The 15,429-nt window shown below is 38.3% G+C and overlaps 1 protein-coding gene across 3 annotated transcripts in view; it reads right to left on the bottom strand.

The window, feature by feature from the left end:
* Window positions 1–15,429, bottom strand: part of HPSE2 (heparanase 2 (inactive)) — a 607,678-nt gene that overhangs the window by 244,101 nt on the left and 348,148 nt on the right. For all 3 annotated transcript variants that reach the window (XR_011522679.1, XM_070559517.1, XM_070559521.1), the window contains exon 4: window positions 11,902–12,075. Coding sequence is in view for 2 of the 3 variants with exons in the window: in XM_070559517.1 (XP_070415618.1) it covers window positions 11,902–12,075 (174 nt within the window). In the remaining variant the exon portion in view is untranslated. The remainder of the gene's footprint in view (window positions 1–11,901; window positions 12,076–15,429) is intronic.

Here is a 15,429-nt window from a genome sequence, read left to right as displayed (position 1 = left end):
ATCCTTTGCCCAATAGTATGCTTTAAACGGATTCTTGTGTTGTCCCTAATATGAAGTGAAACAACACAATAAATGATATTCATAGTTCCAAGAAGTAGGTCTACACTATGGCTTTGTTTTCATAATTAATAGACTTTATTTTTATTTTTTAGAGCAATTTTAGTTTTACAGAAAATTATGTAGATGGTACACTGAGTTCCAATATACCCCGGCTTTCCATCCACACATATGATTTCCCTTATTAGTACAATCTTGCCTTGGTATGATACATTTGTTACAATTGAACCAATACTGATAGATTATCATAAGGAAAATCCATAGTTTACAATTTACTCTTTGCGTTGTAAGGCTGTACGGGTTTTGATAAATGCATAATGTCATGTATGTGTCATTACCATATCATACAAAACAAGTCCACCCATAAAAATACCCTGTGCTCCACCTATTCATCCTTCCCTCCTTCCCCTTAACTCCTGGAAACCACTGGTCTGTTTACTCACTTTCTATAGCTTTATTTTTTTCCAGAATGTCATATAGTTAGAATGGTGGCTCATAGTCTTTTTTTTTTAACTTTTTATTGAGATTATGATAGTTTACAACCTTGTGAAATCTCAGTTGTGCATTGTTGTTTGTCAGTCGTGTTGTAGGTGCACCCCTTCACCCTTTGTGCCCACCTCCTATCTCCCCTTTCCCCTGGTAGCCACTAATCTCTTCTCTTTGTCTACATGTTTAACTTCCACATGTGAGTGGAGTCATACAGAGATTGTCTTTCTCTATCTGGCTTATTTCACTTAACATAATACCCTCAAGGTCAGTCCATGTTGTTGTGAATGGGACGATTTTATCCTTTTTTACGGCTGTGTAAAATTCCATTGTATATATATACACTATATCTTCTTTATCCAATCATCAGTTAGTGGGCACTTAGGTTGCTTCCATGTCTTGGCTATTGTAAATAATGCTGCAATGAAAACAGGGGTGCAACAGACTTTTGGAATTGCTGATTTCAAGTTCTTTGGATAGATAGCCAGAAGTGGGATGGCTGGGTCATATGGTATTTCTATTTTTAATTTTTTGAGAAGTCTCCATACTGTTTTCCATAGTGGCTACACCAGCTTGCATTCTCACAAGCAGTGTAAAAAGGAACCAGAGGTTTCCTTTTTCTCCACAACCTCTCCAACATTTGTTACTTTTTGTTTTGGTTATTTTTGCCATTCTGATGGGTATAAAGTGATATCTTAGTGTAGTTTTGATTTGCATTTCCTTGGTGATCAGTGATGATGAGCATCTTTTCATGTGCCTATTGGCCATCCATATGTCTTCTTTGAAGAAATGTCTGTTCATGTCCCCTGCCCATTTTTTGATTGGGTTGTTTGATTTTTTTTTGTAGTTGAAGTGTGTGAGTTCTTTATATAGTATGGAGATTAACCCTTTGTTGGATATATGACCTGCAAATATTTTCCCACTTGGTGGGTTGTTTTTTTGTTTCAATCCTGTTTTCTGTTGCCTTGGAGAAGCTCTTTAGTCTGATGAAGTTCCATTTGTTTATTCTTTCTATTGTTTCCCTTGCCTGAGAAGACATGGTGTCCAAAAAGATCCTTTTGATAGTGATAGTCAAAGAGTGTACTGCCTATATTTTCTTCTAGAAGCCTTATGGTTTCAGGTCTTACCTCTAGGTCTTTGATCCATTTTGAATTTATTTTTGTGAATGGTGAAAAAGAATGGTCAATTTTCATTCTTTTACATGTGGCTGTCCAGTTTTCCCAGCACCATTTGTTGAAGAGACTTTCTTTTCTCCATTGTATGCCCTCAGCTCCTTTGTTGAAGATTAGCTGTCCATAGATGTGCGGTTTTACTTCTGGGCTTTCAATTCTGCTCCATTGATCTGTGCACCTGTTTTTGTACCAGTACCATGCTGCTTTGACTGCTGTAGCTTTGTAGTATGTTTTGAAGTCAGGGATTGTGATGCCTCTCGTTTTGTTCTTTTTTCTCAGGATTGTTTTAGCAATTCAGGGTCTTTTGTTGCCCCTTATAAATTTTAGGATTCTTTGTTCTATTTCTGTAAAGCATGTCTTTGGGATTCTGATTGGGATTGCATTGAATCTGTGGATTGCTTTAGGTACAACGGACATTTTAACTACGTTTATTCTTCCAATCCATGTACATGGAATGTCTTTCCGTCTCTTTATGTCATCATCAATTTCTTTCAGGAAAGTTTTATAGGTCTTTCACTTCCTTAGTTAAATTCATCTCAAGGTATTTTATTCTTTTTGTTGGGATTGTCTTCTTGAGTTCTTTCTCTGTTCATTCGTTATTAGAGTATAGAAATGCTACTGATTTATGTAAGTTGATTTTATACCCTGCAACTTTGTTGTAGTTGTTGATTATTTCTAATAGTTTTCCAGTGGATTCTTTGGGGCTTTCTATATATAAGATCATGCTGTCTGCAAACAGTGAGAGTTTCACTTCTTCACTCCCTATTTGATTCCTTTTATTCCTTTCTCTTGACTAATTGCTCTGGCCAAAACCTCCAGTACTACGTTGAATAAGAGTGCTGACAGAGGGCATCCTTGTCTCGTTCCTGTTCTCAGGGGGATGGCTTTCAGTTTTTGCCCATTGAGTATGATGTTGGCTGTGGGTTTGTCATATACGGCCTTTATTATGTTAAGGTAATTAACGTCTATCCCCATTTTGTTAAGAGTTTTTAGCATAAATGGCTGTTGGATCTTGTCAAATGCTTTCTCTGCATCTATTGAGATGATCATGAGGTTTTTATGCCTCAGTTTGTTGATGTGGTGTATCACGTTGATTGATTTGTGGATGTTGAACCATCCCTGTGTCCCTGGTATGAATTCCACTTGATCATGATGTATGATCCTTTTGATGAATTGCTGAATTCTCGTTGCCAAAATTTTGTTGAGAACTTTTACATCTACGTGCATCAGCAATATTGGCCTGTCATTCTCCTTTTTCGTGCTGTCCTTGTCAGGCTTTGGTATCAGCATGATGTTGGCCTCATAGAATGTGTTAGGAAGTGTTCCGCCCTCCCTAATTTTTTGGAATAGCTTGAAAAGGACAGGTATTAAATCCTATCTGAAAGTTTGGTAGAATTCTACAGGAAAGCCATCTGGTCCTGGGGTTTTATTCTTTGGGATGTTTTTGATTGCTGTTTCAATCTCTTTCCTTGTGATTGTCTATTCCGATTGTCTGTTTCTTCCTGATTCAGCTTTGGCAGGTTGTAAGAGTCTAAGAATTTATCCATTTCCTCTAGGTTACCCATTTGGTTGGCATATAGTTTTTTGTAGTATTCTCTTATAATCCATTGTATTTCTGTGGATTCTGTTGTTATTTCTCCTCTTTCATTTCTGATTTTGTTTATTTGAGCTTTCTCCCTTTTTTTCTTTGTAAGTCTGGCTAGGGGTTTGTCAATTTTATTTATCTTCTCAAATAACCAGCTCTTTCTTTCATTGATCCTTTCTACAGCCTTTTTTGTCTCAATAGCATTTATTTCTGCTCTGATTTTTATTCTTTCTCTCCTTCTGCTGACTTTGGGCTTTGTTTGTTCTTCTTTTTCTACTTCAGTTAGGTGTAATTTGAGATTGCTTATTTGGGATTTTTCTTGTTTGTTAAGGTGTGCCTGAATTATGATGAATTTCCCTCTTAATACAGCTTTTGCTGTATCCCATATGAGTTGGTATGGCATGTTATCGTTTTCATTTGTCTCCAGATATTTTTTGATTTCTTCTTTAATTTCTTCAATGATCCATTGCTTCTTCAATAGCATATTGTTTTAGTCTCCACATCTTTGTCCCTTTCTCAGCTTTTTTCTTGCAATTAATTTCTAGCTATATAGCATTATGATTGGAGAAGAGGTTTATTATTATTTCAATTTTTTTAAATTTGTAGAGGCTCGCCTTGTTTCCCAACATATGGTCTATCCTTGAGAATGTTCCATGCACACTTGAGAAGAATGTGTATTCTGCTGTTTTTGGATGGAGTGTTCTATATATGTCTATTAAGTCCAACTGTTTTAGCTTTTCATTTAATTCCACTGTTTCCTTTTTGATTTTCCATCTGGATGATCTGTCTAATGACGTGAGTGGGGTGTTGAGGTCCCCTACTATTATTGTGTCATTTTTGCTATCTTCTTTTAGGTTTGTTAATAGTTGCTTTATGAACTTTGGTGCTCCTATGTTGGGTGCATAGATATTTATGAGGGTTATTTCTTCTTGATGTAGTGTCCCATTGATCATTATATATTGCCCCTCTTTGTCTCTCTTTACCTGCCTTATCTTGAAATCTACTTTTTCTGATATAAGTATTATGACACCTGCTTTCTTTTGTTTGCCATTAGCTTGGAGTATCATCTTCCACCCCTTCACTCTGAGCCTGTATTTGTCATTGGAGCTGAGGTGTGTTTCCTGGAGGCAACACATGGTTGGATCTTGTTCTTTAATCCATCTTGCCACTCTGTGTCTTTTTATTGGAGAGTTCAATCTGTTTACATTGAGGGTGATTACCGATCTATGCGGGCTTAATGCTGTCATTCTGTCACTCGTTTTCCAGTTTTCCTGCATTTCCTTTGTTTCTCGTCCTGTGTGTTTTGGTCTACCCATTGACTTCTGCAGCTTCTTATGCTGTGTTTCTTAGTTTTTTCCGTATTTATTTTTTGTGTCTCTGTTCTGCTTTTTAGTTTATTGGCTATCCTGAAGTTTGTATTCAGAATCTCATGCATAACATAGTCCATTCTCTGATGGCTTCTTATTTCCTTAGTCTAAACGAATTCAGTCCCTTACCTCCTCCCCTCCTAAGTTATTATTCTCATATCTTATTCCAACTTGTGTTGTGAGTTTGTGGTTAAAGTGACAAGGTTGTCTTTGTTTTTGGTGTTTTCCTTCCCTTTATCCTAATGCTATAGATAAATATTTGCTATCCTATTCTGATTCTATCTATTTGTCTCCTTACTCTGTGTTTTGTGACCCCTTTCTCCCTTTTTTTTTCAGGTATGAGGGCCTTCTTGAGGATTTCATGGCTACGAAGTTCCTTACCTTTTGTTTGTCTGGGAAAGATTTAATTTCTCCCTCATATCTGAAGGATATTTTTGCTGGATAGAGTGTTCTTGGCTGAAGATTTTTATCCTGTAAAGTTTTGAATATGTCATTCCATTCTCTCCTAGCTTGTAAGGTTCCTGCAGAGAAATCTGCTGAAAGTCTGATAGGGGTTTCTTTGTAGGTTATTTTCTTCTGCCTTGCTGACCTGAGTATTCTTTCTTTGTCATTCATTTTTGCCATTTTTACTACTATATGCCTTGCAGTAGGTCTTTTTACATTGACACATCTAGGAGATCTGAAAGCGTCCTCCACACACATTCCCTAGATTTGCGAAGTTCTCTGCTATTATTTCTTTGAGCATGCTTTCTGCTCCATTCTCCTTCTCTTCACCTTCCAGAATACCTATAATTCTTATGTTGCATTTCCTCATTGAGTTGGATATTTCTCTGAGACTTTCTTCATTTCTTTTTAGTCTCAGTTCTCTCTCCTCCTCTGTCTGGATCAATTCAACATGTCTATCTTCGATTATGCTGATTTGCTCCTCTATGGTGTCCACACGAGCATTCAGGGAATCCATATTTTGTTTTATCTCTTCCATTGTGTCTTTCATCTCTAGTATTTCTGATTGATTCTTCTTTATAGTTTCAATCTCTTTTGTGAAGTAGCTCCTGAACTCATTGAATTGTTTCTCTATATTCTCTTTTACCTCATTGAGTTTTTTGACAATAGCTATTCTAAATTCATTGTTGTTTAGTTTACTCATTTCTGAGTCCTCAGGACAGAATTCTGGGTATTTGTTTTCTCTCTGGGCTGGAGTCTTGATGAACTGCTTGATGCTGGCAGTACGAGTTTTTCCCATTGTGATATTATTCGGTTCCAGTTACAGCCTATCGCCACTTGATGGGGGTCAAGAGCCACATATTCTGAGCCCTCCTCCTTCAGCCAAGATGGCACAGCACAGCACGGGTGAGGGGGGCACTTTCTCTTGAGCGCAGTCTCTAGTTTCCTGATTAGCTCTCACTGTCTGGTTTCCTGGGGTCTTGGCTTGATCAGGTCACTCCACATGAAAGCTTTCACCCCATTAGAGGGCTTCTCCCTAGGCTGCAAGGGCGCTAGGGAGTCCTGGGTGATCCTGCAGATGTGCAACCCCTCCCATACTCCTTCCCTCATGGAGCCTCCCACAGCAGTGATGCCAGATTTTAGGAGAGGGAGTGAAGTTCTCTCTTACCCCATTCCAGCTCCTCTAAGGGGGGCTCCAGCCTCTCTACCCTCTGTTGTTTGGCTGCCATGACTCTGCGAGGATTCCTGTGCTATTAGGATATTTTCTGTTGGAATATGGTTGCTCCTTTTTGTTGTATGTTGGAGGGGAGAGAGTCCTGGGCAAGCTCATTCCACCATGATGCTGACGTCACTCCATGAATCAGCTCACAGTGTTTTAAATGAGATATGAAGTTAGCCTCATATGCTGTGAACAGTCACTGTTGGTGCATGTCCATTACTCGAAACCAAAAAATGACCAAAGTAGGTTTTCTGTCCTTTGTCAACCACATATGGACAGAGAAGTCACTGGTGTGTCAAGGAGGTAAGTCAGAACAACAGATTCAGTCTAGTTTTACAAGTTACTGACAGGTTTTTAAAATATTTAAGAAGAGCTGGCAAGAGTTCTATTGGACCATGTCAGTTAGATGTGTTCTCTTTCATCATCTCCTGTTCTGAGCAAACAAAGTTGAGTTTAAGAAATGAGTGGAAGGTAGTAATTATTTACTATGTTCCTTCAAGTGTCAATTGCATCTCAGCAGTGGCTCATATCAGTGAGAACAACAAAATAGACCATCTTGGTCATATCAATGATTCATCAAACGTCCACACACGGCAGCTATCCCACCTAAGCTTTCCTGAACTATCTAACTAACCCTAAACAGTTATGCCATAAGTTCTAACACTAAACCATGTTCATGAGAGAACATGGTTCTCCACTATGACAATGAATCAAATAAAGAACTGATGCACTTCAAACATCAATAAATTCTCTTACTAATCAAAGGATAATTAATTTCAGTGCTTGAAAATGTAAGTCATGAATTTATGAACACTTCTGTGCATTAATGTATATTTTTATACTATATTATTTGTTAGTTTAATAACTTCCTTGATTTATTCTATACTCATTTCTAACTCTAAGGGCTCCTTCCAGTTTTAATATATGAGGGTTTAATAGTTCAATAATCTTGAGTTTATCTTGCCTTTACATTTAGATAATAAGCTCCTAGAGACTGAGAATTCCTTGCTCTTTATATTTACTGGCTATCACAGTGTACTCCACCAAGAAATACAGTAGTGGGCAGAGAAGGATTTTAAGGATATCCTCCAACTCCCACTCTAGCACTTGGCACAATATTTTGCATAGCAGGTGCTCAATATGTATACATTAAATATTAAATACAAATTAAATGACTAAATAGCATGAGAGTATGTATGTGGAGAAAAAATTAAGAAGATGAAGGTGATGATGGTAAGAAGCAGGCAGGGAGAGGGAAAGGAGAGAAGTAAGAAGTTAAAGAAACTTTATATGGCTTCTCGTCTTCCCCTCTCCTTCTCTTTCCCTCTCTTCTCCTTCCCTAACCATCAAAACTCTATTCTATGAAAATATAGTTCTCTCAAGTTCTGGGCTATGACCTAGCCTCATAAACAATTGGTAATGTGATGGTGGCTCAACTCTGCTTGGCCTTCACAAGGCGATCACTATTATATATACACAGATATACATGTTCAAAAGGTATAAACAGCTAGACATAAATACATCATACATTTATCCACATAAACACAGACTAAATGCTTAAGAAATATTGAGTAAATGAATGAATAAATAAAGCTGAGCTGCCAGAATCATCATCTCTAAGGGGCTAAATTTTGTAAGGTCAGAAATTTGATTTCATGAATCACTTAGCAGACATCAAGTTCCAGGGAATTGAGCCATACAACTAAAATCATAAGATAACTGGTGAATGTATAGGTCAGGTGTAGGTATGAATATATGACACTGATTCAGTAATTAATTATAGTAGTTTTTATCTGTTCACAGAAATGAGTTGATCTAATTGGGAAGCACACTTAATTTGAGGGGCAATTTCATAAATGTAGAGTTCAGTTAGAGATGCTGCATTATCTTCAGAGGCTTCTTGTTAAGGATGGCCCTCTAGAGAACAAACAACATCTCCCTGGAGCAGAGTTGGACTATTCTATCTTATTGAGACTTTTCCTAATAAGACTATCTTATTCTACACTTCTAGGATTTGAAACCCTGCTTCAAAATCCTCTAGTTCTTCCTTACTTTAGATTCACCAGTGATTAATAAAAATGCAAATAATTACAGTTATCACCTAGCATTAATCAAATGCAGAGTTTATAATTTATTACATTTAAGGAAACATTTTATTTCCACAAAATGTAGTTGTTAAAAATCCTGTATCAAGAAAGTCATTCTTTCATAGACTTTGACATGCTAAACTTTCTTAGTCTTTACCTCTTGATATTGGGTGTATCTCGCTTTTGTGGTCTGTAGCCCATATTATTCACTGATTTCAAAGGAGGAAAAAAAAAGTAATTTAGTCCCTTGAAGTTTAGCTACTCTAGGAGAAACAACCAAAGAAATGTCTACTTTGGTTTTTCCAACGTTAGATTTGCTAAGAGATAAAATGCTTGTTAACAGGATGTGAGTATGTGGGAAGATGAGTGACAAGAGGACTGACCAGTTCTATTGTCCCTCCCTATATCTGGAAATAATGATTAAACTATTCCCTCTGTCCAAAAAGATAAGGTTACAAAGAAGAAAATGGATAAAAGATTGGAGAGACGAGTCTAGGCCAGGAAGATGACCATGCAGATAATTTTGAGGGAAAAGGACCTGAATACACAACACAGAATGTTGTGAGAAGAACACACTAGAAATCTTAAGGAATATGATTCTAGCACATTCATTCACGTAGAAAGAATTAAAAGAAGCAGCAAAATAAATCTTCAAACCCGAAAAGGTATGTTGAGTTGGGCAGATTATTTATAAGTCATATTAAAAAACAGAAATGTAGTTTTTAAAATAAAAGCAAGGAGGGAAAAATGAACCAAGTCTAGTCTTCTTGACTAGAGCTTCAAAACTCATCTGTATCTGCCTTGATAGAAATACTCACAAAATCATTACCACATACTTTCAATTTGATTGAATTTTTAAATTCATAGATTTGGTTATTTTCCTATCTATTCCTATCTATATCCCCACCTATTTTCTCACCTGTGATTGTGCCTTTTTTCCTCCTCAGAAATGATACTTTGTTTTCGTTAAGCTCTGAAGAGGCACTTAAAAGATGATGAAGGGAATCAAGTGTTGTGTGGCTAAGGTGACTAAATAACATTATTTTAAAGTAATTAGCTCCGTCTCCAAACTATTTGGCATAGCTGGGGGGAAGCAGGTGGGTGAGGAGCGGCAGGCTCTCAGTTGTCTGGAATAGACGGGTATCTACAGAAGGATGTGTATATTCTCTCCCTACCCACCTGCACCCCCAAATCATTCCAGTTATACCAATTAAAGATTTATTAAGTTTAACAAGCTCCCACATTCAGAGATGCCAAAAACCCTGGAGGAATATCCCCATCAATCACTTGTAAGTAACTTTTAATTGCTTAGCGCTTATTTATAACTAGCTAAGATTTTTTTACAACCAATTTCATTTCGGTAGCACAATATTTTAAAAAGAAAACAAACAAACAAAGCCTTTAGGCAGAGCATGTATTCTCTAATTCACCAGAGGCCCTTACACTCCTTACAGTCTTACACTCACCCACTTTAAACATTGTATCTAATTGGTCCCTCATGAAAGGCATAATGCCTTGTTTGGGGGAATGCACTGTTTGAAGAATATTTTGCTCTGTTTAGGGAAGAGAGCTAAGTCGTGTGGTGTCTGATATCGGGGTAGGGTAATTTTAGGAGTGGGGTGATGAGTAGACAACATAAAATACCAAAGAATGTTTAGGGGCATGAAATAGAAGATGGGAAGGGAAGGGATCAGAAAAGGACTTTCCCTACTATGCAGTAATTTTGCCAAGTTCAAAGCTGATCACATCACTCTAGCTTTTGTCACAGAATGTATGATACCCAGACTGGTTGGGAAGATAAAAACCTCAGGCTACTCTAGTTCTACCCCCTACAGCCAAAGCATCTTTCAGTTCAGCTCAGTGGATCTCCATTTGGCCCCTAACTCTCCCCAAATTTCCCCCACTCCAGGGGAGGAAGAGAGAAAGAAAGAGCAAAAGGAAAGAAACTGAGACTACATTCCAGTTAATGACGACTGATAGGAAAATAGGACAATTGTTCTTATATAAGACCCTCATCCCTTGCTATCTTATTATGAGGACTTAAAATTCTAGAGTGCAATAAATACACACGGGCACGTGTATGTGTGCACACACATATATACACATACACAGAGCTTCAAACAAGTATGGGTTAGCTATGGATATGTGAAGCCATGGACAAAAATGTTGATATCGATTTGTAACAGTAATTTTAAGAGATGTCTTGGTTTGTTAGACTTAGTTGTTTTGTTCTAAGGTCCACCAAAATGTCTTTTAATTAGAGAATCAGAGTATTTTCAAATTTATACTATCCATAATTTTAACTAACACCCATACTAACTGACTCAACATTAGTCATCCAAATACCATATGATTTCATTCATACGTGGAAGATCAAAAAACACATGGATAAAGAGAACAGGTTAGTGGTTACCAGAGGGGAGGCGGGAGGGGGTGGGTGAAAGTGGTAAAGGGGCATATATGTATGGTGACAGATAAAACTGGACTATTGGTGGTGAGCACAATGTAGTCTATACAGAAACTGATAAATAATAACATACACCTGAAATTACACAATGTTATAACCATTATGACATCAATAAAATAATTTTAAAAAATATTAGGGAGTTATAGAATCTATAGAATATCATATATATCACACACACACATATATATCATTAGGAAAAGTAGTGTAATTGAGGCAATATTTCTCCAAAGTGCATTCCATGGACTATTGTTCCATGGGATGATAATAGGTCTCTATCGCTCTCTCTCTCTCACACACACACAGTTCAATGATTAAACATGGCGGGCTACAAAATGTGCAGTGCCCCGTGCAAAAGGAAAAAGTGAGTCCCATTGTTAAAAAATTAAGAATTTTAAGATGACGACAGCAGAACATTAAACCAAGCATGGGTCTCTTCTAAGCATAGGGCCCTATGTGACTGCATAGGTTGCACACCCCTGAAAACAACACTGGTTAAATGGTTTAAGAAATGCTGGGTTAAAAAACGTTATACAGCTTTCATTGCAGCAGGACTTCTCAGAGCCTTTTATATGCTAACATGTATTGTGAACCTTCAAGAGGTACATATACTGTAGAGCAATCTCCAAATATATTTGACCAAGCTCTTTTGAATTATTATAAGGGTCATCTTGTAGGACCAGTGTTCCATAGAACACACATTGTAAAATGCAGCTCAGGCTGTGCAGACAGGTTGTACCTGGTTTAACATCAATTTGTTAGTTGTAAATCACATATGGCATTTCCCCCTATTTGGAATGAGGTAACTAGAGATAACTGTAGATTCAAATGGTGTGGATTCACTAAATCTACTGTCCTTCACTATTTGGTCTTTTAATATTCGGAAGGTCAACTCAGCGGCCAAACATCCCAAGTGTTTTCTGGGCCAGTGGACTAGAGATGGTCTGAGACTATATCCCAGGCCAACTTATTTTTCACCCTTTATCTTGTCAATTCAGAGGAAATAACATCCTTACTTACCATTACCCAGTTCCCAAGAAATGTTGTACTTTTTGCTGGCGCTGTACTTCAACAGACTCAGGGCACTAGAACTGTTCCAGGAGTTATTGGGATTACGGCACAGTGCATTTAGAGCAAATATCAGGTGGAGTCCCGAGCAATCAGCAAAGTTATAAAGTTTGTCTAGAGACCTGGCTGGGAAGAAGCAGAGAAAGGCTTGTAACTTTCAAATCAGCATTCCAACAAAAGGAAAACATTAGCTACTACAAAAAGCCTTCCTATGAGCTTCCTGCCAATAGGAATTACACAGACAGGCTTCTAAAAGGGACTATTACCTTTAGGTTTGGGGTACATTTCAAGGTGGTTTTAGAAAGCAACACACCCAATTCCAGCTAGAGGTTGCAAATTGGCAACCAACTCTAGTCCACAGTATGTTCTATTTGTTAACAAAACAATTGAATTGCTAACATTTAAAAATGGGAAGATATACAAAGTAGCTAGATTTCTAGCTTTTCTTGAAAAGTCAGAAGATCTGGCACTGCTGGTTCTATAATTGTTTTGTGTTTTGGTGAGGAAGATTGGCTCTGAACTAATATCTGTTGCCAATCCTCCTCTTTTTGCTTGAACTAGCAATAATAATTATTACCTAGATTTTCTTTTTAATCTATTTCTGGTGTCTCTCTAGTTACTATTTTGTTTCTTTTCTTCCTTTTGTTGCCACAGAACTTCAAGAAGTAAGTTCAGGGGCAGGTACCGTGGCACAGCAGTTAAGTGCACACGTTCTGTTTCTCTGCAGGCCGGGGTTCACCAGTTCGGATCCCAGGTGCGGACATGGCACCACTTGGCATGCCATGCTGTGGTAGGTGTCCCACATAGAAAGTAGAGGAAGATGGGCATGGATGTTAGCTCAGGGCCAGTCTTCCTCAGCAAAAAGAGGAGGATTGGCAGCAGTTAGCTCAGGGCTAATCTTCCTCAAAAAAATAAATAAATAATTAATTAATTAATTTTAAAAAAGTAAGTTCAAGGTACCAGAGTCTATTCCTTTTTCTCTAGCACTCATTTTTGAAGTTCACACCCCTACCCTAAATCTAGTTTCCAACTTCACTGTTTGATTAACCATAATAGCTTTTTTTCTCAGTCCTTTTTCTACTCAATTTCTCACCAACGCCTACTGTCATTGACCAGCACCTCCTTGAAACTGTCTTCTTTTGGGTTCCTTAAGACTACTTTTCCTGTTCTCCTCTATCTTCTCTGCCCTTTTTTCCTCTTCTTCCTGACCTTTATGTGTGGACATTTCTTCAGGTTTTGTCCTCAGCCATTTTATCCTTCAGAAGTCTCAAGAACCTTCACAGCATCAACTATCAGCACTATATAGACGACTCCCAAGCCTGTTTTCTCTTATATCTCCCTCTAGCCTCAGCTCCTCCTCATCTTCAACTGTCTGCTAGACAAGGCTCTTTAGAATTATATTTGCATGAGATGCCAAGGCATCTGGAGGACATAGAGGCATTGGCACCCTCTAGTGAAGAGAGTACAAAGTTGTCTTTAAGTATCTGCTTGCTTGAATGGAAGCTGACAGCAAATGTTCCAAGCAATTGCATTTGTCACTGAACTAACATCTCTGCCAATCTTCCTCCATTTTGTATGTGGGATGCTGCCACAGCATGGCTTGAGGAGCAGTGTGTAGGTCAAGGCCCAGGATCCAAACCTGCAAACCCTGGGCAGCTGAAGTGGAGCACATGAACTTAATCACTATGCTACTGGGCTGACCCCCTTGGTTTTGTATTTTTTTAATAAAATGATAGAAAAAGTGTGAGGAGACCAGGCCAGGAAAGATGACTGGCTGGTGAGTTTTGGAAAATAGATCAGCTTAGCAGCACTTCCAAAAAATTTCACTCAATTCCACATTTTTTATATTTCTGAGAACAGAAATATCATAACCATTAGTAGAAACATGCTCATTGTCAGGTTGATCCCAGATACCATGAACTCTATTTACCATGTGTTCCATACCCATCCCATTCCTTCATTTCTATTGCCACCATTCTTGTCCTGGATCTCATTTCCACTTGCATGAATAATCACAACAATATCTGTAATTGCCTGTCTACTTCTAGTGTCTTCCCGTCCTGTCAGATTCATCTTCCCCCAACCACTTTCAGCCGTTTCACTCACCCTCAAAACCTTACTGGATTTTCAAGACCTTTTACTTCCTTAGTTCAAGGCCTCTACAACTCAACCATAATTCCCCTCCCCCTCCCCCACTTCAGGCCTCTCTATTGTTGTCAATGAGTTCCTTGTTGGCGTCAGTCAGTTCTGCTTATTATACAATTCCATGCCCCACTGATCTTTGCTCTAATTATTCTCCTCATTTGGCATGCCTTTTTTCCTCTCTTAAATACATTCAAATCTTACTTGTCCTTTTAGGAGTGTTTTCCAAGATATGGATGACATGACTAAGATCTCCACCTGTTGAAAAGCCATTTCTTCAATGAGGCTAATCTCAGCTTTACATTACCAACAAGTAAGATCAATGAATTCACAATAAGATATAAATGACAGTCATTTTACTTAGTTTCCTCAGGTCTTGGCACTTTAAAAATAAAACAGACAAACAACAATCCAACATACAAAAAATAGGATGCTTGTCAAATTAAGCAACTGGTTGGCTGATATTTCTAGTAGGATTAATTCATTTATTCAACAAATATTTATTGAGCACTTACTATATACCAGGCAATATTATGGTCCCTAGAGTTACAGCAATGAACAAAACACAACATAGGTCCTAGTCTCATGGAGCTTACATTTTATGTGGTTACAGTGGGGGTCCATGGGGGGAGGTAAAGCAGGCTAGGCGAGTGTAGAACCAATGCAGGTGGTATGCTATAAGCCTCACTGATAAGGTAACATTTGGGCAGAGACCTGATGGAGGTGAGAGAGTATGTCAAGTGGACAACTATAGAAAGAATTCCAGCCAGAGGGTACAGTAAAGGCAAAGGCCCAAGGCAGGGAGGAGACTGGTGAATGTGAAGACCAGCAAAGGGTCTAGCGTGGCTGCCCCAGAATGAGGGAAAGGGAGAGCAGTAGGGGATGAGGTCAGAGTGGTAGCAGGACCAGATTGTGTAGGGCCTTACTGACCATCATAAGGACTTTGGCTCTTACCCTGAATGACACAGGAAACCACTGGATGGTTTTGAACATGACCTGATTCACATTTTAAAAGCATTACTCTGGCTGCTGAGCTAAAAAGAGACTGCAGGGGGAATAGAGGGAAAGGTGAAAACAAGGAAAGTAGTTAGGAGTCTTTAGTAATAATTTAGACAAGGGACCATAGCAGCTTGGACTAGGGTGGTAGCAGCAGAGTGGCAGAAGCGGTTGGGTTCCTGGAATGTTTTAAAGGTAGGGCTGATAAGATGAGCTGAAGGGTTGGGTATGGAGTGTGAGAAAAAAAGAGTCAAGGAAAACTCAAGTTTTTGGCTTGAACAAGAGAAACATGAACTTGACATTGAAGAAGGAAGTGTTGAAGACAGAGAAGGGAGGAGGGGA

The sequence above is a fragment of the Equus przewalskii genome, chromosome 1 (genome assembly GCF_037783145.1).
Source record: "Equus przewalskii isolate Varuska chromosome 1, EquPr2, whole genome shotgun sequence".
NCBI classification, from domain to species: domain Eukaryota; kingdom Metazoa; phylum Chordata; class Mammalia; order Perissodactyla; family Equidae; genus Equus; species Equus przewalskii.
This window is presented reverse-complemented; position numbering and strand designations above follow the sequence as displayed.